Source organism: Crocuta crocuta, unplaced genomic scaffold (genome assembly GCF_008692635.1).
Source record: "Crocuta crocuta isolate KB4526 unplaced genomic scaffold, BGI_CrCroc_1.0 scaffold613, whole genome shotgun sequence".
NCBI lineage: Eukaryota > Metazoa > Chordata > Mammalia > Carnivora > Hyaenidae > Crocuta > Crocuta crocuta.
This window is the reverse complement of record NW_027528880.1, coordinates 994,092-1,016,188: the sequence shown is the minus strand read 5'-3', so window position 1 is coordinate 1,016,188 and position 22,097 is coordinate 994,092. Positions and strand designations below refer to the sequence as shown.

The following is a 22,097-nucleotide window of genomic DNA, read 5'->3' as shown; positions in this document are numbered from 1 at the left end:
ACCCAGGGCTGAGGTCTGGGTAAAACTGCGGCTTCCCCGGCTTCCCCGTGTCCCCAGCTCTCTTGGGAGGCTGTCTCTGCTGGGGGGGGGGTGCTCCCGGGATGTTGGGTGCTTTTGGTGCCCTCTCTCCTCCCTGTCTTTACTCTGTGTGTCTCCCAACACCCACAGTCTTCATCTTGGACGAGGAAGGCAGTGCATGTTGGAGATGCAATGCACCCAGAGCCGGCCCTGGAATGGATTCATTTATTTTTACTTGAATGCTTAGATAAGTCTCATTCGTGCCAGGCATGGTCTCGATGCTTTACAAACCTTAACTCCTCATGCTGTCGTAACAACCCTGTGATGTATGGACTATTATTAACCCCCGTTTACAGGCTAAGAAACCATGGTACAGAGAGGTTCAGCAACTTGCCGAAGTCACACATGTAAATTAAGCCTGTAAACTGTGAAACAGCAAAGACTGCATTGTTCTGTGAGGGGGCAAGAGTAGTGTTTTGTCATCATGCTAGAAAACAGCATTGTGGAAGGTGCGGGGGCTCCTCTGTCACACTCTGACGTTGAGCTGATGATGAGTGTGACCTGTGGCGGCTTGGCCAGTGCGGACCCTCACGCAGATGCTTGCCTGCGAAGCCCTGGGCGGGGGGCATTTGCCCTCCTTCCTGACCCTTCCAGATTCCTGCCTCCTTTCCCATAAAAATCCCCATCCCTTGGCTTGAATATTGTTAGGAGCTTCAGGGAGAAAAACCCACGTATTTGCACTATTTTATGCTAAGGTGTGGATGGTTAACTTACCAGAAATATTTGCATTTTAATAGAAGACCACCACCTAAATCGTGGTGTCTTACCCTCCGCACTGTTGACATCTGGGGATAGAGAATTCTCTGTTGTGGGGGTGGGAGGGCTTTCCTGTGCCCTGTAGAGGCCTCCACCCACTACATGCCAGTACCACCTGCCACAGCGATGACAAACAAAGATGTCTCCAGACATTACCAGATGTCGCCCGGGGAATAAGACTGCCCCTAGGTGAGAGTGATTGGCCTAAATGGGTCTCCCTCTGTGGGCAGGACGTCAGGAAGGGATGGGGTCAGCACATCTGAGCTGGGAGGAGGACGGCTCGGTCTGGAGGCCTGTAAGAAATGAGGGGAGAGGGTGCCTCCCAGCGGGGACCTGGGGTTGCCGGGGCCCCTCCCCCCACCCCCGGACACCACTCAGCAGATGCTGCTCAGGACACTTTGCTGCCCTGCTCCATCCAGTGCCAGGGCAGCCCCACGAGGTGGGAGCCATTTCTCTCCACTTGAGCAATGAGGGCCCTGCCAGCTTGGTTACCTGGTCCCCAAGGTCTCAGCCCTCGGACCAGCTCACGGGGCCACCTCAGTGCTGCTGCAGAGACGACACCCTGTCTCTGGTGATGCCGTGGGGTGCAGCCTGGTGTCGGGGTGCAGCTCGGTGTTGGGGTGCAGCCTGGTGATGCCGGCAGGGTGGGTCACCGGGGGCCATCCCAGCCAAGCCCTTGGTGCTGGCCGAGGACCCCGGCTCTGTCTGGGCTGATGTGTCACTGGTCTGCGGGCCAGAGAGCCCAGCCTTTCTGTCCCATCCGCCTAGCTTAGCTTGGTGGTGACCTTGTGCTGGGTGAAGGGGTGAGTGGGGGCCTCTGGCAGCCCATGGGCTCTGCCTCAGGTTAGACGGCCCTGTCCAAAGCCTACTGGACATCTGGCCAAGCAAGCAGAGCACTCAAGCGAGCCCAGGCCAGCAGTGGGCGGGCAGCCAGGGCCCAGATGCTGACAGCCTGTGTGTGGGCAGGCAGCTGACCGCCCTGCTGGCAGGGAGCCAGTCTCCGTGGCACTGAGCTCCAGCTGCCCATGCCTTCCCATGGCCCACCCCAGCCCCTGAGCCACCTAAGCCCCAGGCCGCAGTCATCAAGGGCACATCCTGGCTCAAGGCTCTCAGTGATGTCTAGCCCTAGGACAAAGTGACTGTCATTCACAGAATGATGATGAACAGCTTCTGTGGGCTGTGAGTGTGTGCAGGGGATTTGAGTGTGTGCAGGGAGTGTGAGTGTGTGCAGGGGGTGTGAGTATGTGCGTGGGGCTGCCTGTGTGCATGGGGCTGTGTGTATAGGGGGCTTTGAGTGTGTACAAGGGGCTGTGAGTGTGCACATGGGAGTGTGAGTGTGTGCAGGGGGCTGAGTGTGTGCACCGCCTGTCCAGTGGGGAGATGAACAAGAGGCAGTAACGGCAAATATATGTAACAGTTTCATATCCTGCTGAGGCCGCAGAGCTGAGAGGGGGGTGGGGGTCCACTTCAGGGAAGACCCTCCGGCAGGGCCTCCCAGGGAAGACACACGAGACCTCCCCGTGCTGGTGGAGGGACAGGCATTCCTGGCAGAGGAAACAGCGCGTACAAAGAACCCTTCACTGGCTTGNGGGGGTGCAGCATTGGGAGAGGGCAGGCGGCGTGATCTGAGGGCCGAGGGAGGGCTGGATTACAGAGGTGAAGAAGGCATCGGATATTGTCAGAGTGCTGTGGGAGCGTGAGCACTCGGGGACCCTCGGTGGGGCCTGGCTCACACCGGGCATCACAGTGTAGGAGCATGGTCCTGTCTGTTCCCCGAATTTTATTGCCACAGAACACGGATGGTTGTCACAGGAATTTCATCTGCCCAGAGGGGTGCTTTCCATGGGGACCAGCCCAGACACCACCCTGCGTGTTCCCTCCAGGAGACGGGGCAGGGGAGTTGGGGGATGTGGGGTTCCCTCCAAGGCCCAGAACCTGCACCAGATCCACCTTCACTCCGCAACCCGTCTCCACCGTCACAGGCGACCACGGGCTCCTGGTGCCACGGAAGCATCTGTAGCTGATACATACGAACCAGCCCCCTCATATGATTATCTGTTTTGCCAGGGGCTGAGGAAGCTTGTTGGGAGCTCTGATCCTTTAAAAAAAACTATAAATTAAATTTTTATTGACTTTAGTGTGAGATTTAAAAAAAAAATCAATGCTTTCATATTGAATCTTTCCCTTATTGTCTTGCTCCCCCACGAACTGGATAAATCCAGCCCTTCCTCCTCCTAATAATGGAAAATTTCCCAGAGGGGCGGGCCGGGCCTTTCTGTCGGGTAGGCACTTCCTGTTGTCCAAATTACAGAATTAAGACAACAGAAGCTCTGACCCAGGTTAGGAGATTGAGAGCCTGTCTCTTCTCATTTCCCCAAATTAAGTCTTGTTTCTCCGCCTGATGGAGTGTCCTCTCTGGGCTTCGGCCAGGGTCATCTGTTTTCCTGAAGGCGCCGCGACTGGGGAAGGAGCTTGGTCCTTTTCTACTGGGACGATGCGGGTGGGGGTGGACAGGGAAGTCTGATTTCCAGTCTGTCCCCAGTGTCCCCATGGTCACCGGCCCACGGAACGGAACCTGAGTGTGGCCGGATACCTGGACATAACTATCTTCTCTGTCAACGGAGCATCAGGCTGGGGCTGTACTAGAAGGGGTCCCGCAGGCAGGGTGACAGAGCAGCCCCTCCTCCACCACAAATGGCCAGGGCAACGTCACCGCTGACCCCCCTCGGCCAGGACCAGCAGCCAGCCGAAGCCTGTTTCTTCTAGACCCACTTCCCCTGCACTCCGGTGTCTTCCCTCCCGGACCCGCCGTCCTATGTTGCCTGTGAGACTAGAGTAGTGGCTTCTCAGGGCTGCATCAGGGAAGGCCAAGCCCACTCTCTGTCCTGACCACCGTGGGAAGACTCACCCTGTAGCTCCCCCAGAGACGGAATCATCCAGACGTGCTTTGATTTGGCCTGCATCAGCACCAGCTGGGACATCTACTGACCACACACCGCGGGCCCTGGGCCAGGCTCCTGCGGACATGACGGCGGGCAGGACACACACAAAAGCAGGGGTGCCAGGCTGGGAAGTGGGGTCACAGGCCCGTGTGGTGAGTCCCTGACCGCAAGGGAGCATGCTAGAGTGCTCTGGGGGAGGCGGGGACTTGTGAGAACTCGGAGCTGTCCTTCCATAAGACAGTAACGGGGCCAATGTTTGTTTCTCAGTTCACTAGTCCCATCTTGGCTGCTTAGTGTATCCAGTGATGTGGGGACAGAGAGGAGGAACAGCGCGCTGGGCCCCGAGTCCTGGGGGAGAGAGCAGCGCTGGGGGTGCTGAAGACAGCGCCCCGCCCCGCACCCCGCCCTGCGTCCCGGTGAAAGTTCCCTCCGGACTGGAGCTGGGTGCTGTGTGCATCTGGATTTTTCCACTTCTCTTTTCTGGATCCCACAGTGCAGTTTTGGCAAAGATTGCCTGAGCCTGAAAGCTTTTCCCATCTATTTTTAAATAAATGAAATCCCTGTCTCTTGTATGGAATTCACCCCAACTGAGCATTTTCAAGGCACTGCTTCCCCGGGCGGCGGGGGTGGAGGACGCTGTTGGCAGGTTGCGGACGATGCAAACCTTGGCACGTGGCACAACACGGACAGCACACGTGTCCAATGAGCCAGCTCACTGAAAGGACATCCTAAACAGAGGAAGCAAGGATTTCACACCTTGAGGTGGGCTTCACCCGCCAGAGCCCCTGGGGGACGAGGCAGAGCTGCGTGCGCAAGCGCTGTTTGAGACAAGAGAACACGGGCTTGCGCGTCCCCAGCAGGCTCCCCTCCAGCCTGACTGTCAGAGCTCCTGCGGGAGGGGCCCCCCCAGGAGACTGTGAAGGCAACCAGTCCCCTTAATGTCCTGGATGGACGCCAGAGAGCCCAAACATTGCTCCCACTCAATGCTCATGTGTTTGCAAAAATGATACCTGGAAATCACTCCTTCATCCTCTGCGAACCAACCCTAATCACTGGCCCACTTCACTCTCACGTCGAACCCTGAGAAGGGTCTCCCTGAGGAGGGACCATGCCCAGCGTGCGTGGCAGGCACTCCATAACCTGGGGCTCCCTCTTAACAGGATGAGGGGGAGTGAGGGCTGTCAGAGGCCGACGAGCAGAGTCAGTCTGGGTAGAGTCTAGGTCATTGCCCTCTCCGTGAAGTGACCAGATGGGCTCCCCCTTCCTGTGCCTGGGCTCAGCGATGGTACACACACTCAAGAAACCCGCAGCCATTTGGGGGCACGCTGGCTGAGTGCTGGTGATCATAGGTAATGACTGAGAGGCAGGGAGGTGGGAGTCAAGAGTGTGGCCCCTGGACACACCTGTGTGCACAGGTGTATGAGGGACGTTAGTGGCACTCCATCCTCAACATTCTAGATGACTTATAAGTTAGCACAGTGCCTGCACTGACCATTCTGTTTGGTGCTGAATATAGAAAGAAAGGGGCAAACAGCACAGCGGCCCGGTGCCATGGAGGGTGCTGGCGCATGAGCCTATCACTGGTGAGGGAGGCACAACACGACACAGGGCCTTTCTCAGTGGACCCCTCGGTGCCTGGCAAAAGTGGGGAGAGGCTGGATGCAGCCGACACTCTCCACGGTGTACAGAGGGAGGCTCCAGAGGGGACACGGTGAGGATTGTCAGCGTGGAGTGCATGGGGGTCTCTAAGTGGCTGAGGAATGGGTCCTTTGGCTTCCCAGAAGCAGGTTCTAGAAGGACCCCTTCCTCCCAGGACACCTTGGCTCCCTAGCTATGGAAGGCAACCTCTGCGGACTGCCCTTAAGAGGACTCCGGGCCATCTGTGTCCAGAGCCTGCCCTCCTTTGTCCTGGACTATGGCATTGTTTCCCCCACTGGCCTCGGGCCTGTGTCTTGCCCTGGGCTCCCCCCCGCCCCTGAGCCGCAAGTCTTTTCTAGGTCCGTTCTGCAGAAGAAAGCCCAGGCACACAGGGGCCTTCCAGGCCCCCCAGGGGCGTGTCCCTGAGGTCTCGCCTCTCTGACCACCTCTGCCCCTCTTCCTGCCGCGGGGGCGTCTGCAAACCCTCGCCTTTCCCCTGCTGCCTCCCTTCAGGGCTCCTTCTCCAAGGCCCAGGGCAGGTGACCTCAGAAAGTGTCTCCAGAGGCCTCCCTGTACACTCAGGAGACCTGCGTCCAGGGGTCTTCATGCCTGGCCCACCCAAGAGCGTTAAGTTCCTAGTGGGCCGGGCCTTCACGGAGGGTCTAGCAAGAGGGGTGCCCGTCCCTCCGTCCTGCTCCCAGGCGTCCAGTCGAGGGGCCCAGCTGGTAAGACTCCAACTGGGTCCGGCGCTCCGATCCACGGAGAGCTGGTGGGCGCTCAGGCGGTGCGCTCGTCTGGCCAAGGAACNCGCGCCCGCCGGGGCGTCGCCCGGCACCATGGTGCAGAAGTCGCGCAACGGCGGCGTGTACCCCGGCCCGAGCGGGGAAAAGAAGCTCAAGGTGGGCTTCGTGGGGTTGGACCCCGGCGCGCCCGACTCCACCCGGGACGGCGCGCTGCTCATCGCCGGCTCCGAGGCCCCCAAGCGCNCACCACCTAGGGGGAGCTTCAGGGTTGCTGGAATGGGGAGGAGGGGTGTCCAAATATTACCTCCATCCCCCAGCTCTCGGCTGAGGGTTGTGGTCTGTCTTGCCCCAGCTGCCCCCCCCACCCCCACCCCACAGCCCTGAGCCCTGTCTGCTGCAGCTTGCTGGGCGCGCAGGTATGTGTCTCACGCAGCGCACATCCTGGGCTCTGGGGCCCCTCCTTGGTCAAGTGGACACGCAGAGGAGGGGTGCTGCTGTCCTGGGCCTCCAGCCCTGGCCCAGGAAGGGGCTCTTGGTCTCCCCAGGCCCTGCTCAGGGAACTCCTGGCTCCTGGGGCAGGTCCAGTGGTCTTGGGCTGGCATTGTGTGCACCCCAGTGTTCACGTGTGTGGTATTTGCTGGAGTTGCTGTGCGTGTGGACCGTGCCGTTGGCGTGCACAGTCTCTGAGCAGGCGCTCTGTCTCCCATCCCAGCGAGGCTGGGGCCGGGACTCGGCCATTTTGTATGAAAGAGGCATTTTGGGATGGGAGTGAGGGACGGATCTTGGGAAACCATGTCCATGTGCCCCCTGGGAGGAGAGGAGCGTGTGCCCTGTGAGTGTCCCCGTGTCCCTGAGAGCCTGTGCTCTGGACACTCTCCATGGCGTGGGGGAGAACTCCCAGGGGGTGTGCCAGGCTGCTGGGGGGAGGGAGTCCTGGGGGGGAGACCACAGCCCTGGCAGGCGCCTCGGGCACCGTCTCCAGGCCCCACGCTGACCACCTGGGCGTCCAGACGGGTGGGGCTGGACTGGCCTTCCCATGTAGGCACACTCAGGTGGGCTGCTCATCCCGGGAAGAGCCCCGTGTCTGCTCACCAGTGTCCCTCCTGTCTCCACCTCCCTCCCTGCCTGGTGGGACTGGCTTTGGTCATCCAGGTCCCGGCCCGAGGTGACCTCCAGGACGTGGTCAGAGCCCACCCCCTCAGCCCAGCAGCTGGGTGCCTCCGCCCGACCCGTGATGTGGCTGCCGGAGGGCGGGGGGCCGGCAGGACATCCTGGGAGCCCCCTGTGTGTGGCCCCGTGTCCAGCCCCGAGGGGCCCCTCCCTGCCAGGGCCTGAAGCAGACAGCCCCTCCTGCCCCCTAAAGACGGCGGCCGCCAGAGGCCGAGCGGGAGGGAAGCCGGAGTCGTGCCTGTGGGCCCGTGCTGGGTCCGTCTCCGGTGTCGTGAGCCCCGTCGGGCAGAGCTGCAGCGTGTGGGGGCGTCGGGCGGTGGTCCTCGCTGCCCGGGCAGCCTGTCCCTCTGCCTGCTCAGCCCCGTCCCGCTTCTCACCGAGGGCTCCCCTCGCTCGCTGCCGGGAGGGAGCAGAGGTCTGGGCAGCTGTTGGTTCAGCACCTGAGTGCAGTCACGGAGCGCGCAGGCCTCGGTCTTCCCGCAGTGAAGTGGGCACCACGCCCCCTGCTCCCAGGGCTCTGGGGACACGAGCTGCGTGGGGTGGCTGCTCTCTCAGGGCCGGCCCGGTGGGCTCTCCCCAGATGGTGACTCGTCTCCTGCCTGCTTTGTAGCTCCTCCTCAGCCCCCAAGCCCCCAGGCGTGGGGTCCTCCCCGCCCCTGGGCCTGTGCCTGGGGCCCAGCCCCACGCTGGTCCTGGTCTCCTGTCTGAGGCCCGAGTTACTCGCCGGTGCGGTGACCCTAGCATCCCCCTGCCCAGCACGGATTGACCCGTGTTTGAGCGTCATTTGGTTTGTTTCATTAAACGAAGTTCAAGGCCCTCTTCCCTGCCTGACACTGAGTGCGCCTGGGGGAGCCGGTGGAGGGCGGGCGCGAGGCCTGCACGGTCTGTCCCAGCCGGCAAGGAGTCCCTGGGCCTGGGGCAGCACCGAGCGCTCCTGCTTTTTGCCACCAAAGCCTGGCTCCTAGAAGATGGAGGTGTGCCAGCCCCTCTGGGTGTCCCAGTGGATCCTGGGGCCAGTGGCTGTCAGAGGTGGGGAGGGAGACTGGCCGCCCTGTGGTCCCCCGGCTTGGTGGGCATCAGGCCAGGGTTCCCCTCTTCCCTCTGTGGAAGGGGCTTCCTCTGAAGATGTGCCTCTGGGACCGGGGCCGTGGCCGCCGCTCGTTCCTGGTGGGGGCTTTTCGAGATGTGCTTCTGGTGACGGGAACCTTCCCCGCGTCAGGAGGGATCTGACACCGGCCGAGGTGGGGGCCTGCCTGGGCAGAAGCAGCTCCCACCCACCCCTCCCAGCCCTGACGGCCCCTGGACGGTCCCTTCCTCTGCTCGTAGCTGGATAGACAGTCGGCCCCGGCTGGCCCTGCCCCGATACGGCCCACCCAGATTTGGGTGGGCAGCCCAGGCTGCCCGCGGGTCCAGAGGGAGGTGGCTGGGGACCTGACCGTATTGTCAGCACTGGGTGGGGCCCTGCATTGAGGCCCTAGGCGTGTGGGGGGGGAAGGGGTCAGACTCAGCTGCAGGGGACACTCAGACTCGCCTCAGCCCCGTCCTCTCCCTCCTCTCCGCCGCCTGCCCCTCTTCACCCTGAGGCGTGGTCTCAGCGCCTGGAGGTTCACAGAACCCTGACTAGGGGTGGGGGTGGGGTGGGGGGGAACAGCTTTGTGTAAGAGGGTTTTCGAGGTAGAAGGGCTGGAGTTTTCAGGAGTTTCTCAAAGGGGATGTGAGCCACAGAAAGGCCTAGACCACCCTTCAGGGGTGTGTCCTCACGCTCGATGGCAGCTGGGCAGTTACTCCCTCAGGGGGATCTCAGGGTGGCGTCTCTGTGGCTGAAGGTGGGGGTGGGGGGGTGCCTGTTCTCACTGGTGGGGAGACTGAAGCCAGGCCAGGGTGAGTGCACAGCAGAGCTGCCCCACTCAGGCTGGAAGGGGTCTCTGCCTTGGAGACGAGAGTTTGGGGGTACGGATTGCTTGACCTTTCTGACATCTGAAAGCCACTTTGAGTTGCCGGGATGAAATTGCATTTAAAATAGTCTGGGTGGAAAATGCCGGGGACAGCTCCGGGCTGAGCCCGTGAAGGCTCACTTGACTGCCTTACTCTCTGCAAGTTGTTTTCTCTTGGGCTCGGATACCAAGCCCTCCGCGTCCTCAGATGGCATCTGCTGTGGGGCTGGGGGCTGCAGGGCCCGGCGGGGTCTTCCGCTCCCCAGCAGCTGGGGGCCGGGGCCTCAGGGCCTGCTCCAGGCCCCCGTGTGGCCTTGGCTAACCCGAGCGGGGCCCCACTGCTGGCCTGCTGCCCTCTCCCGCTCGTCTGCTGCCGGTGGGCCGCCTGGGTGGGAGGTGGAGCCTTGAGCCTCAGCCTTGACGCCGAGTGTTGGCCACTCTGTTCCTTGGTCTGACTGCATTTGGGAGTCGAGTGTGGCCCTGACGCGGTGGCCAGGGTCCCTCCGCTGCTGACTGAGCATTCTGTGTTTCCGGAAGAAGGCTGTATTCTTAACTGCTTTCTGGTCGCAGACCTCTCTATAGACCTGGGGCGGAAGTGTCCACCAGGACTTGGAGAATCTTATGGAAATTTCCACACAGGTGGGAATGCCAGGAGAGTTGTGGTTTCCAGGGAAACCGGGGCTTACCAGACCATCCTTGCTGGCCTGGAGACCTCGGGCGCCTCTGCAGAACTTCCCACCCTCAGTTGAAAGCGAGATGGCTCCGTGGCGGTACGACACTTTTTAACCCCTGTCCCCGTGTCCACGGTCACCGGGGGCAGAGTCTCTGCACACATTCTCGGGTCTGCAAGGCAACGGCCGGTGGGAGGCTCGGCGCTGAGCAGCTCCAGGTTCAGGCAGACAAAATCTCAGCTTTATTAGGAATTTGTACAAGTCAAATATTCCAAGTTGGAAGACTCCGAAGGAGCCACGGTTTGGCTGGCGTTGTGGGCACCACTGTGCGTTGTGGGCCCTGAGATCCCAGATTCCCACCGTGTGGCGAGAGGCCCACCCGATCCTGACAAAACTTAAGCCCCAAAATATCAGGTTACTGAAGCCAGATTACTTCCAAGAGGCACAGACCGAGTCTAGTAGTAGATGGAGTTCCTTTTTTTTTAAACTTTATTTTTACTTACTTATTTTGAGAGAGAGAAAGAGAAAAAGAGAGAGAGAGAAGAAGTCGGGGGAGGGCAGAGAGAGAGGGTGAAAGAACGTCTCAGGCAGGTTCTGATCTGTCAGCACAGAGCTCAGCACGGGGCTTGAACCCGTGAACTGCAAGATCACGACCTGAGCTGAAATCAGGAGTTGGATGCTTAACTGACTGAGCCCCCCAGGCGCCCCTGGATGGAGTACTTTAAGGTGGTGCTTTACCAGTATGTTTCAGCTAACAGGCTAATCCACAAATCTCCGTCGGTCTGTGCACTCCTGCCTGTGCTGTGGGCCTCTGCACGGCCATCACTTGGCAGACATTCTGGGCCCTTGCTTGTGGGAGGCACGGGGCTAGCCTCTGGGAGCTGGCTTTTCACCCATCCCATGGGAGGGATAGCGTCCAGAGGACTGAGCTCTCTGGGACGTTTCACTGAAGCACTGACGGCAGGGTCTTGGGTGTGTGGGGGGGTGACCCCTCAGAGGCTCAAACCTTTGTGCAGGACAGGCAGGCCCGTGGAGCCCAAGTTCTGTGCCCACGGGGCATCTTCCAGAGGCTGGGCAGGGCGGGTGGGGCCGGGGGCCGGGGGCGGACCTGGGCGTCAGGACCCGTCCTGTTAAGAGGCTCGGGATGGCGGATGGGCCCCAGGCTGCAGGCGGTTCCCTTTTGGCAGCAGAGCTTACGGGGGACACTGGTGTGTGCCCAGTTTCTTGTTACTCTGACAGCGCTGGGGTACCTCGCAGGTGGCTCATTTTGAGTGTTGTCAAGTACAGACGGTGGATCATCCCTGGATGGACGTTGCTGGGTGTGCGTTAGTAGCAGATGTCACCACGTGAACCCTCACTGAGGTCATGCTCTCTCAATTCTTCCTCATTGGTGTGTCACTCGACCACTCACTGTTATGGCGTCATGTTCTAGCCGGTGGAGATGGCCCAGAGGGCGTGTGCTGGTGAAAGACGGTGCTTGGGGGGGGGAGGGGACAGCAGCTCTAGGCTCGCCCGACTGGGGTCTACCTCCACTGACGTCCCAGGGCCGAGTCTCCTGGTCTGTAACGTGGGCTAAGAACTTTGTGTTTATCTCCTGCGAGTCATTCGATGTGATATGTGGTGTGTGTGGTGCTCACCAAGCTCATGGCCATGGCTCTTAGGCCTCTGTGGTTGTGGTTTAGTAACGTGAAAAGCATTGTCCTGCACAGACACAGGCCAGCAAGCATGTCCTGGACAGCACCCTCCGCCATCTGCCCCTCGGCCCAGCCACAGCCAGTCCTCAGTCCCATCAGTCCATAGCTGGGCCTGGATCAAGAGGCTTGTGGCTGTTGTTCATGAGGCCACGCACAGATGTGAGTCCCCGTCTGACACTTCAGACGCCTGCTTGTGTGTTTGTCCAGGGGGACTGGCCATTCTCCTGGAGGAATTTGCTTGCTCTGCAGCTGCCTGGGCGTTGGGACACGTCCTCTGTTCACGGCCGGAAGGCACGCATCCCCAGCCTCCTGAGCCTCCAGACATGGAGGCAGAATGGTTTTGGCTTGAAAAACACCATCGTGGGTGGACTGTACAGGTGGACTCTCTGGACTCGGAGGACCTGCCCCCAGGGACACCGATTTCCACCTGGGCGTCCTGACCAGCTCCCCACTGTCCTTGGCTAAGTCATGTGGTGACCTAGGTCTGCGTAGGTCTCAAGACTGAGCCCACCTTTGACTGCGCTGTCCCCAGAGCGTGGGAGACGCTGCCAGGCACGGCTGCTTGCTTCTGCAAGGCTGGAGCTCAGCGGTGCCTTCCAGCAGCGTGTGCGGACAGCTCCAGCAGCCTCTTAAAACGGCGCCTCATTTGTGGCGATGCGCCGGGCCGTTGCTGCGGGAGGAAGTGTGTCTTCCTGTTGTGTCTGCGTGGCACCTGTCCACCCTGTCCAGCAAAGCTGGAACAGCTTTGCTGGATCCGAGGCACAAAGAAGACGGCCGTGCAGACCCTGAAGAAAAACGTCGTCCGTGCAGGGGGGAGGGTTTTGAAGAAAGCAGTGGTTCTGGAAATGACTCCGGTTTGTCCTTGTCCCCCAGGGCCCCTTTCAGCAGGCAGGCCCTCCCCGCGCTTTTCTCTGTCGGTGAGCCGTGCGGGCCCCACCCTCCGAGGTGGTGATGCATCGCACTGACCTGTTCTCTGCTTGCCGCCCTGGCTGCTCGTGGCGTGGCGGTGAACCTCCGGAATGAGCTTGCTGACCTCCTTTAGTTCTTGGGGAGGCGGGTGCGTGTTGGAGAGGGTCAGTGGCAGAGACGACTCTCCCTGTAGACTGTCTGTTCCTCATGTGAATGTAGAAAGGCAGGGCCACAGAGTCGGAGGGGAGGGGGTCCACAGGCTGTTCAGCAGATGGACTGGTCTGGAGCTGGGGGCAGGGAAGGCTGGTCTAGGTCATGCTGAAGGCCCCGAGGATCACAGAGCCCCTGGACTGGGGGCGCTCCGGCTGAGCTGGGCCTACACTCCAGAGGCTCTGCCACACCCAGGGCCCCCCAGGGGCAGCTGTCCGCTCAGCATTTCCAGGAGAATAAGGTGCTTCTAAAGTGATTTGCTCTGAGTAAGTACAGGCAAGGGTCTTGCTGAGCGTGGCAGGGTGGGTCCTGGTGGGGGACTCAAGGGGACTGGGCTGGGGCTCATTGTGGGAAAGGAGGGGCCGGCACAGTCACACTGACGGGCGCTGGCTGTGGGCCTGAGGGCTGATTAAGGAGCCTCTTGTCCCTAAAGCAGGTCCACTGCCAGTCCTGCCAGGCACCTCTCCTGGTGCAGAGAGGGGACTGTGGCCAGTGGGGACCCTGGCCTCAGTGCAGGGTTGAACCTGACCCTTCCTCTTGCCCTCTTGGCTCTGGTTGCTGTGGGGCTCAGTCACAGGGGCAGTCAGGTCTTGGAAAGGGGGTCCTCTGACCCTTCCCCGAGTCTCCAGGACGATGAGCGGGGATGGGAACAGGATTGTTTTCAGGTGCTCCACACACCTGCTGTCAGTCAGCCCCCAGATGCTGAGGTCAGGACCCAAGGCCACTTGATGGTAAGTGGGGCAGCCAGGATTCAGGCCTGGCAGGTGCTGAGCCACAGGGGCCATGACTTTCTCCAGCTGCCCCCACATTTGGGAGAAGTGACCTGCCTGTGGAAGGGGCTGGCTTCCCCCCTAGCCACAGGCTTCCCAGAACCTTGGCCCCACTGCTTGGCACCTGGGGTTGGCTGAAGGGGGAGGATTCTGGGGAGCGCAGGGCCCTGCCTTTCCTGGCGGCTCCTTGCAGAGGCCATGAGGGGTGGGGCCACAGCTGTTCCACTTGGGGGAAATGGGGATGGGTGTGTTCCAGGCCAGCCCCAAGCCTGACCTTCATCTCCAGGATATGCTCTAGAGCTGAGTGTCATTAGGCTTTACTGGTTATCCAGCTTGAATAAAATTAGGTCTCTAATTTTTTTGGATTACTTGGAATAATTTTGTAAATGTACAGAAAGTCCTAATGGGAGTCGTTGGGAACAGTGTCCCTGGATGTCCCTTAACCATCTGTGATGGTGGCAGGCCGGCTGATCACATCGGATGGATGGGTGGTGCCAAGTGAGCGGGCCGCAGAGGGCGTGCCCCTGGATTGTCCCTGGTGGCCTGCAGGGTGTGGCTGTCCCCTGCCCAGCCGCACCCCCTGCCCCTAGGTCTTGGCTGCTTTGTGTTTTCTGTCCACAGAACTAGAGAGCTTAGAGCTTCTGAGTTTGCTTTTCCATTTAGGCTTGGAAAAAATGTTTGGAGGGTTCGTAGGAGGAAAAGGCCAGTTTCTCCTGGGACCCCAGGTTTGGGGGGAGGTGGTGACAAACTGCGGAAGCACAGAGAAGCCAGTTCACCAGGAGAGGGTGTGGAAGTGCCGTTTCTGGCCCAGCAGCCAACGGGTTGCCACAGGAGCCTGCTGGGTGCATGGCAGTTTGTTCACCCACAGGCAGGGCCTGGCTTAGCCTCCTGCACGAGGGCAGAGCCTGACCCAGTGTGCTGTTCATCACGTGCGCAAGGGCGTAGCAGGGGAGCGTTTGGAGCTTAGGTCCCAGACGGGACTAAGAAGTAGGCAGGTGGGTTTCCCTGGGCGGATTGGCGGGCCCAGGCCTGTGGGCAGGAGAGGGTGCTGGCCACGGTGCTGACCACGGCGCTGGCCATGGTGCTGAACAGTAGGCCGCTGCCCTGGCCTCTCACGGGCACCAGCCAAGGCCCGTGGGGCGTGAGGGCCTTGGTTGCCCCCAGGCTGGTGCTGGGGAAGGGTCTGGGGGGCCTGCGTGAGCACCGTCCCTTCTCACTTGGACCACTTACTTTCGTTTTCAGATTTAGCTTGTGCTCCCAGCGCTCCTTTCCTCCTAGTTAGCATTCCTTTTTTTTTTTTTTTTTTTAAAGTTGAGTTTATTAGGGAAATCCGAGAGGCAAAGACACCCTAAGTGACAGAAAGAAAATTCTGCAAATGTCCCTTCAAGCCAAGTGGGGGCCTGGCCTCAACCCTCCTCCCCTCCCAAAGGATAAGAAACTGTTGGGTTACCAACGACAGTTTTGGTGGCCACCCTGCCAGGGCGTAAGTGTTTCAGCCAGGACTGCCTCCCACCCCCCCGGCAAAGGTGGAAAGGAGACAAAGACTGTTTATAGAACCAATGCAGAGGCAATGAGAGCTGTAAGGAAATTGAGGGAGAGAGAGAGAGAGAGAGAGAGGGAGAGAGAGAGAGAAGGTGGGGAGGACCTTAACAAAGAGCCCCAGGTGTTTGGCTGCGCACGCCTCAAATACATTGACAAACAGTTCGACAAATGTGTCCGAGAGGTCCCCTGGACTTCTTCCCACGTGCCACATCACACACCGACCTACGTGGCAAAGCCCAAAGGCCACACTTTTGAAAAAGGGAAAACAAGAATAAGCCCTATTGCTCTTTAAGGAGAGAGGAAGGAGCTGAGGCTGCTGGAGCCGGTCCCACGGAGGCCTGTGTTCTGTAGAGCAACTTCCCAGCAGCAGTGCGGCACATGTACTCTATTCTCCGTTCGAGGGCTGTCAATTTCTCATTTAGTGTCGCAAGTTTTGAATGACAAGACATATCAAATGAGTTGACAAAGTCCGTGATTTTCTTTAAAAAATTTTTAAAAAAAATTTCAGATACAGAGAGAGAGACAGTGTGAGCAGGGAAGGGTCAGAGAGAGAGGGAGACACGGAATCTGAAACAGGCTCCAGGCTCTGAGCTGTCAACACAGAGCCCGATGTAGGGCTCGAACCCACTAACCATGAGATCATGACCTGAGCTGAAACCTGACGCTTAACCGACTGAGCCACCCAGGCGCCCCAAGTCCGCGATTTTCTTGATGCTGCTGGTGATGACCTCAGCGTACTCCCGGTTCGCCCAGTCCTGGTGAATCTCCTGCTGCACCGGATCCTCTTGACCCACTGTGGCTCTCCTAGTTAGCATTCTTGCCTGTGTATCCAAGAGGGTCCTCCCTGGTGTGTGTGGTTTAATTAGCCAAAAGCTGAATGAACACAGCATGGACGGAAAGCAGGTGTTTCAACCCTACCTGAGTGAGGGGCACCAACAGCTTCTTAAACCGTTGGGTATGGTCTGTTATCTTTGCTGATGACAGACGTAACACGCGCCCATTGTAGGGAGCTGGGCAGATGCTGTCAAACACAGGAAGAAGGTTTGTCTCTACTGATTTATTTTCAGGCATCTGTGTCCGTTCTATGCGTTCTTGAAATAAGATAGGATTCAGACTTCTCTAACCCTTTTCCACGTTAACGATGTATTGTGAAGGTTCCCTCTGGAATTGCATGTGCCTGTTCGGTGAGTACTGGGCTTTGTCCCTGTCTTAAGAGCTCCTGGTGCTCCCTGGGGTGGATGACAAGGTGACCCAGTCCCTGTCTCCCTTCACCTTGGGCCCTTGGTGGCTTATAGCTTGGGATGAGACAGTGACGTGGGTGCTGGCCTGGAGAATGGGCCTCATGAACATGCCTGGTGGGCTCCCAGGGGGAGGACTGGGACTGGCCAGGAGAGGGCATGTTAAAAAGAGGTTCTGCCTGTGGGTGAGCCTTCTGTCACTGGAGGCATGTGAGTGGAGTCCAAGGAAACACTCACTAGGAACGTTTATAGGGGACCAGCGTGCCAGAGCTGTGAGCCACGGGAGCATAGGGGTGGGCCAGCCCAAGAGCCAGTTGGAGGCTCTTCAGGAAGAGCCTGGGGGAGACTGACACTGGGGGAGGCCGGCCTGGCTGTCCCATCAGCCTCAGGGGGCAGTGGGGTGGGGGGCAGGTCTGTGAGGCACCGAGTGGGTCCCTGTGCTCACACAGGGAACGTGGGATGTTGTGTGGGGTGTGGTCCTAGCTGCCCCCTGCTGAGCACCTCCCCCCAGAAGCTGATGTCTCCTCAGCAGATTACAGGTTCTGCTAACCGTGTTCTGACCCCAGAGCTCACACCCACGGCAGTGCTGGCCGTCTCAGGAAGCCCCTCACCCTGCTCCGCACCAGGCTCCCCGTGATTGTGTGGATGGGCACAGGTTATCTCCGTCCTTTCCTGGGGGGCTTGGCCTTGCTGGAAGTGAGCCACATCTGCCCCGTCATGGGTTCCCAGACATGGCCAAGCCCCTCCTGGCCTCAGGACCCCCATGTTCTGCCTTCAGAAACTCCCTGGGTCCCTCTAGGAAACAGGCCTCCTATCTGTGGGCCCCTTCATTCTAGTTCTTTCCAGTGGTGTTAAGAGATCACTCATGATGCACCGTTGAGCCTTGTGTGAATGGGGCTGTGGGCTGCTCCCCAGTTGGATCCGGCCTCAGGAGGGTCATCTTGGCCGTCATGGATCAGGATGCTCATGCCACCTGTGTGTGGGCTCTGGCTGTGTACTCAGGGGCCAGCAGAGCGTCCAGGAGAGGAAATGAATGGACTCCTGCTCAGAGGGTACCAGTGTAGGAGGGCTGGGCAGCCTGTCAGAAACCTGGGGACAAGGAGGAGGCAGCCCTGTGGTGGATGTGCAAGCAGAAAAGAACTCCACGCTGTAAGAGGAGTGTGTGCAAAGGCCCTGAGGCAGGGAAGCTGGCTTGGGGAGGCTGACAAATAGACAAGAGGGAGCGAAGCACACTTCCTGTGGTCTCTGGTGGGGGTGGCAGGTGTCTGCGGTGGGGCAGTGTGGACATGGACGTGGCTGGGGTGTATTGGATGGAAGAGCCAAGATGAAGTCTTTGGAGGGAGGGACACTTCCAGAAGGGTTCTGACTGGAGGCTGTGACCCTGGAGGAGGTCACCGTTGTCTATGAGAAGGGTGGGGGCGAGGAGGTGGAGAAGACCTAGGAGTGCAAAGGGGGAGCCCAAGGTAGGGACTGGTGCGCAGACCTGTGTGGGTGGGGTGTGGGGTGGGGGGGCCACTCGGGTTTGCTCTGTGTGAGCCAGGTGGTAATGGGGAGCAGATTGCCCCAGTCTCCCAGGGTCGAGCAGGGGGCACCTGGGGAAATGGCCTTTACTGTGGGCTGAGCCAGTGGGTTCCCGCCCGGGCCCCTTGGGCGCAGTCCCTTTGCACACCTCCCAGCCCTGCAGCGCCTGGTGCTTCACCAGGATGCTGGCTCTTCAGGGGGACAAGGTCTGCACTGGGGGTCCCTGTGAACTTGGGGCTTCTGATGGGTGAATGGTAGGGAGCGAGGCTCAGAGAGGGAAGGACACCTGACCTGCGTGGCCTCCTGTCCAGAGAGACCTCGGAGGGACCCTGGCCATCCTGGGGTCACTGGCCAGTGGGGGGGCTTCAAGGGGTCCCCTGAGAGCACCTTCCCGTCCTGGGTGTTGGGAGAGGAAGGGCATTATGTGAGAGCAGTGGCTGTGGAGTGGCCGTGGGCACCAGTTGGGGCAGGGGGTGGGGCCTGGGCGGGCCGAGGCTGTTCCTGGGGGACTCAAGTGTCAGACCAGCGGCTGGACCTTCTGAGGTCTGGGACTACTTGAGCCGAGGCGTTGACCAAGCACAGAGCCAGTGCCCCTCCGCGCCTCCGCCCAGCCTTGGGTGCAGGTGGGTGCCCCCGAGAAGCTGCCCTTCTCTGATTGGCAGGCTGGGGTGCGATGCCGGCCGGACTGGGGCGGGCTGGGCCAGCTGCACCCATCGGGGAGCCTTGGCTCCAGAAGAGGGTCTCAGGAGTGCGGCCTTGGCCTCCCTCCAACGCCGGCGGGATCTCAAAGTGATTTTTCACATCTGGCTGACGCCTGGAGCGGCCGTCAGCGGCCCGGCCCCGTCACTGCTGGCGACTGGAAGTGGCAGGCACAGCAGTCTATTAGGGGAATTAGATTCCGGGCTGTCGTGCTGGCTGCAGCCCTAATGGACGAGGTGAGCAGGAGGCCCCGCGGCCCCGCGGCCCGTCTGGACGGGAGAGCCCGCTTGGCCTCACGCTGGAAGCTCGCTCATCCCTGGGCCCTGCTGGGCTTCTGGGCCACCCAGCCCCCGGGGAGGCACAGCCTGACTGGGATGGACGTAATTCTGGGGAGAGGGGGTTTCTGCACTGGAAGACGGCGCTCAGGCTCCACCCTGAAGGGCCACAGCAAGCTGCCTCAGAGCCTCCATTTTCCTATCTGTTAAATGGGTGAGAACATTTTCTGCCTTTAGGGTTGTCACCGGCCTGGCGCATAGTAGACTCACTGTGAATTCTAGCCTGGGGGTGGGGCTTGATGTCAGAGACCCTTCCCCGCCTGGGGGCTGGAGGGGCTGGTGTGCTGAGGGCCTTCTCCCATCCCTGCTCTTCCCTTGTTAGATGTGATTTCACTAAACACGCAGGTGAGGTTAATAGTTCCAGCCACCCCCCCGAGTTAGTCTCTGGAGGCCGCGAAGGGGTCTGGGGTGGGCCTGACCGCGGGGGCTCTGTCCCGCCTGTACCCAGGGGCCCTCCCTGTTGGCCCCACAACAGTGACTCAGGAATGAGGAACGAGGCGGCAGAAGCTCTGTTGTTTTTCTCCAGAAAATAAATGCTTCCCTGCTGTCAGATGGGGTGAGGGTGTGGAGGGGTAGGCAGAGCGGAAACAGAGGAGTCTCTCCCCTGAGGTGGGGGCTGCCCCTCTGTCTCAGGTGCAAGGGCAGGCGGAGCGCACGTGTGCAGCCACCTGCACAGGTGCGCGCACACCCACACACTCGCACACCCACACGGGCACACACCCACACGCTCACATGTGCACACGCCCACACACCCACAGGCTCACATGTGCACACTCGCACACCCCACAAGCACGCACGCACCCACGCATGCCCACACTTGCACACCCTCACACGTGTGCACACACGTACATGCCCAGCCACACCCACGCAGCGCACCCCGAGACATGACCATCAGGAGGGGCCCCTCTGGCCGACGTGAGTGCCTCCACCACCCTTTGTCTCTCCCGTCACGTCCTGTCTGCTCTGGGTCCCTCCCTGCACCGCTGTCCGTACGTCAGGACCCCAGCACTCGGGACCCTGGCGCATCTTTGCTCAGAACTCAGGCTGTGGCTCAGGTGTCCGTCCTGACGCCTGTCTGAGCGTCTCCTGCTGCCGGGTGCAGACAGTCCGTTTGCTGTGGGACCCGGGGCGCAGAGGCCGGCCGCCAGTGTGGGCGCGGTTCCAGCCAGTGCTTCCTCGCTGCTCCTGAACATCGCCTGAGGTCCCTTCTCACCCTGGCGCCCCCTGCTTGCCCCCCCATCCCGGCCCCTGGAATCTGGGGCTGCTTGAGTTGTTGGTCTCCTTGGCAACCCCTGCTGGAGAATTCGCGATCGTAACCATTCTCGGGCTGCAGGGAAACCACCCCGTCCTGGCACCAGGGAAGCCTCCTCCCTCCTTTCTTTCCCTGCAGCCTGGATGCTTCCCAGACTGGAGGGCCGGAGAAGGCGCTCCCCGACCTGGGCCTGCGGGGCGGCTGGAGCTGCCACCTGCCCCATTGGGAGGAAGCCGAGCAGCCGTGCCGGGCCAGGAGGACACAGACTTCCACCTGAACGTTTCCTCGGGAGCCACGCTCGGGGCCTGGGGGGGACACGGAGCGTGTGGCGTGCCGTGAGGGGACGCTGTGGCGGGGCTGCTGGTCTCCCCTGCGCACACGTCTCCTCTGGCGAGGGGCGGGAACAGGGCCCCTCCCCCCACAGCTGTCCGGAGCCGGACTGAGCAAAGGACGGTGGGAAGGATGCTGGGAACCCTTGCCGTCTGCAGGCTCCTTAGCCCCTGCGGGAAGCTCCAGGCCTCCCCGGGCCCCAGCCGCTGCCGCCCCGGGGCCCCGCCACGGGCTCTGGGGCTCTGGTCACTTTCCCCTGCTGCTGTGCAGGAGGGCGGCCCCGTGTGCAAGCTGGCCCCTCCGCCAGGCTCCCCAGGGCTGCACCCCACGCGAGTGTCCCCATCATCAAGGACACTGCTCCGGCACCAGACGGCCAGAGGCAGAACCCCTGCCGGCTTCCTGTGCCTCAGTTTCCCTATGTGTAAGGCGGGCATAGTGTGGCTGTGCCTGGCAGGGCGCCCTGGTCACCGAGGCGCCTGCGGACAGACAGGAAGATGCCTGGAAAGAGGTGTGTCCCGTTGCCCGGGGCCTGCAGGGACCGCTGCGGAGCAGGGGCGGCTCTGGGTCTGTGGAGGAGACTGGGCGGGTGGCCTCTCTCCACGGGGGCCCGCTCGGCTCTGCTGCGGCTGCCTGCCTCCTTCCTCCTCCTCACGGGCGGGCAGGTGCCCCCCGCTTCCCGGGTGTGCAGACGCCATGGCGCCTGTGGCTGTGGGCTCTGAAACCTCAGAAGCCGGGCAGCTTCTCCTCGGAGTGGCCCCTGCCACCAGGTGGGGTGGGCGCGTTGGCCGTGTCCGGCCTCCGGTTTTTCTTCTCCTGAGTTGCTGGTGTGGCCCCGGACATCGCAGTCACTGCCCGCTGGGAAGGGCCGCGCATCCACAGAGCACAGCCAGGCCATTCTGGAATGTTCCAAGAGCCGGTCAGAGCCGCTCTCGGGAAGCGGCTGAGAGGGCCTGGTTGCTTCGGGACTGGGGCCTTCCCGTGTTAACTTCGGGGTAATGTTTTTGTACAGCGTGAGTCTGATGTGGACTCTGAGTCCCCCTCATGGGTGACAATGGAATCAGGCCCCTCAGGCCCCATTCTTTAGTCTGGTTGGACTCGCCCTCTGCTGAGTCGTGGGACCCCCTGTCGTCCCTCTCTCTGGACCACCCCACCTGCTCTTCCCTTCTCCCCTCTTGGCCCCACCGGTTCTTCACCTTTGTGGACGCCTCCTCAGGGAAGCCTACCAGATTTCATGTCTCCCCTGGGCTCCCTGCATCTTTGCACCGGGCCAAGCTGGGCTGGGTGCCCTCCCTGCTATGGGTGACCTTTCAGCCTCTCCCATCACCCAGGCCTCCGGGGTCCTGACCCGGGAGCCCTGGACTCTCCGGGTCCCCCATCCCTGGCAGGGGCATTCCATGTGTGAATGCTGCTTCCCCACTGACTGAGATACCACCCGGCAGAGAATTACGAATAAACATAAGACACATGAGCTCGCTGGACGTTTCTTTCCAGGGCTCAGTTAATTGAATAAATTGTCTAATGAGGAAAGGAAATTAATTGTGGTTTTGAGACGTGACTGTTTTTTCGCATGGGTTTGTGTGTGCCAGCGGGCACCGGCTCTGCCTCCGTCATCTGCCTCCGTGCCTCTGCTCGGGGGCCGGGGGGGCGCCGGGGGCGCCCTCCCCA

At 60.7% G+C, this 22,097-nt stretch overlaps 1 protein-coding gene across 1 annotated transcript in view; it reads left to right on the top strand.

Annotated features, from left to right (window-relative positions):
• Positions 1–6,250: 6,250 nt before the first annotated feature.
• Positions 6,251–22,097, top strand: part of KCNQ2 (potassium voltage-gated channel subfamily Q member 2) — a 48,572-nt gene continuing 32,725 nt past the window's right edge. The window contains exons 1-12 of the mRNA XM_077756815.1: positions 6,251–6,424; positions 6,510–6,573; positions 7,521–7,742; positions 8,221–8,301; positions 12,356–12,480; positions 14,543–14,606; positions 15,811–15,864; positions 16,272–16,412; positions 17,952–18,022; positions 18,440–18,751; positions 20,703–20,853; positions 21,121–21,199. Of these exons, the coding sequence (XP_077612941.1) occupies positions 6,251–6,424; positions 6,510–6,573; positions 7,521–7,742; positions 8,221–8,301; positions 12,356–12,480; positions 14,543–14,606; positions 15,811–15,864; positions 16,272–16,412; positions 17,952–18,022; positions 18,440–18,751; positions 20,703–20,853; positions 21,121–21,199 (1,538 nt within the window). The remainder of the gene's footprint in view (positions 6,425–6,509; positions 6,574–7,520; positions 7,743–8,220; positions 8,302–12,355; positions 12,481–14,542; positions 14,607–15,810; positions 15,865–16,271; positions 16,413–17,951; positions 18,023–18,439; positions 18,752–20,702; positions 20,854–21,120; positions 21,200–22,097) is intronic.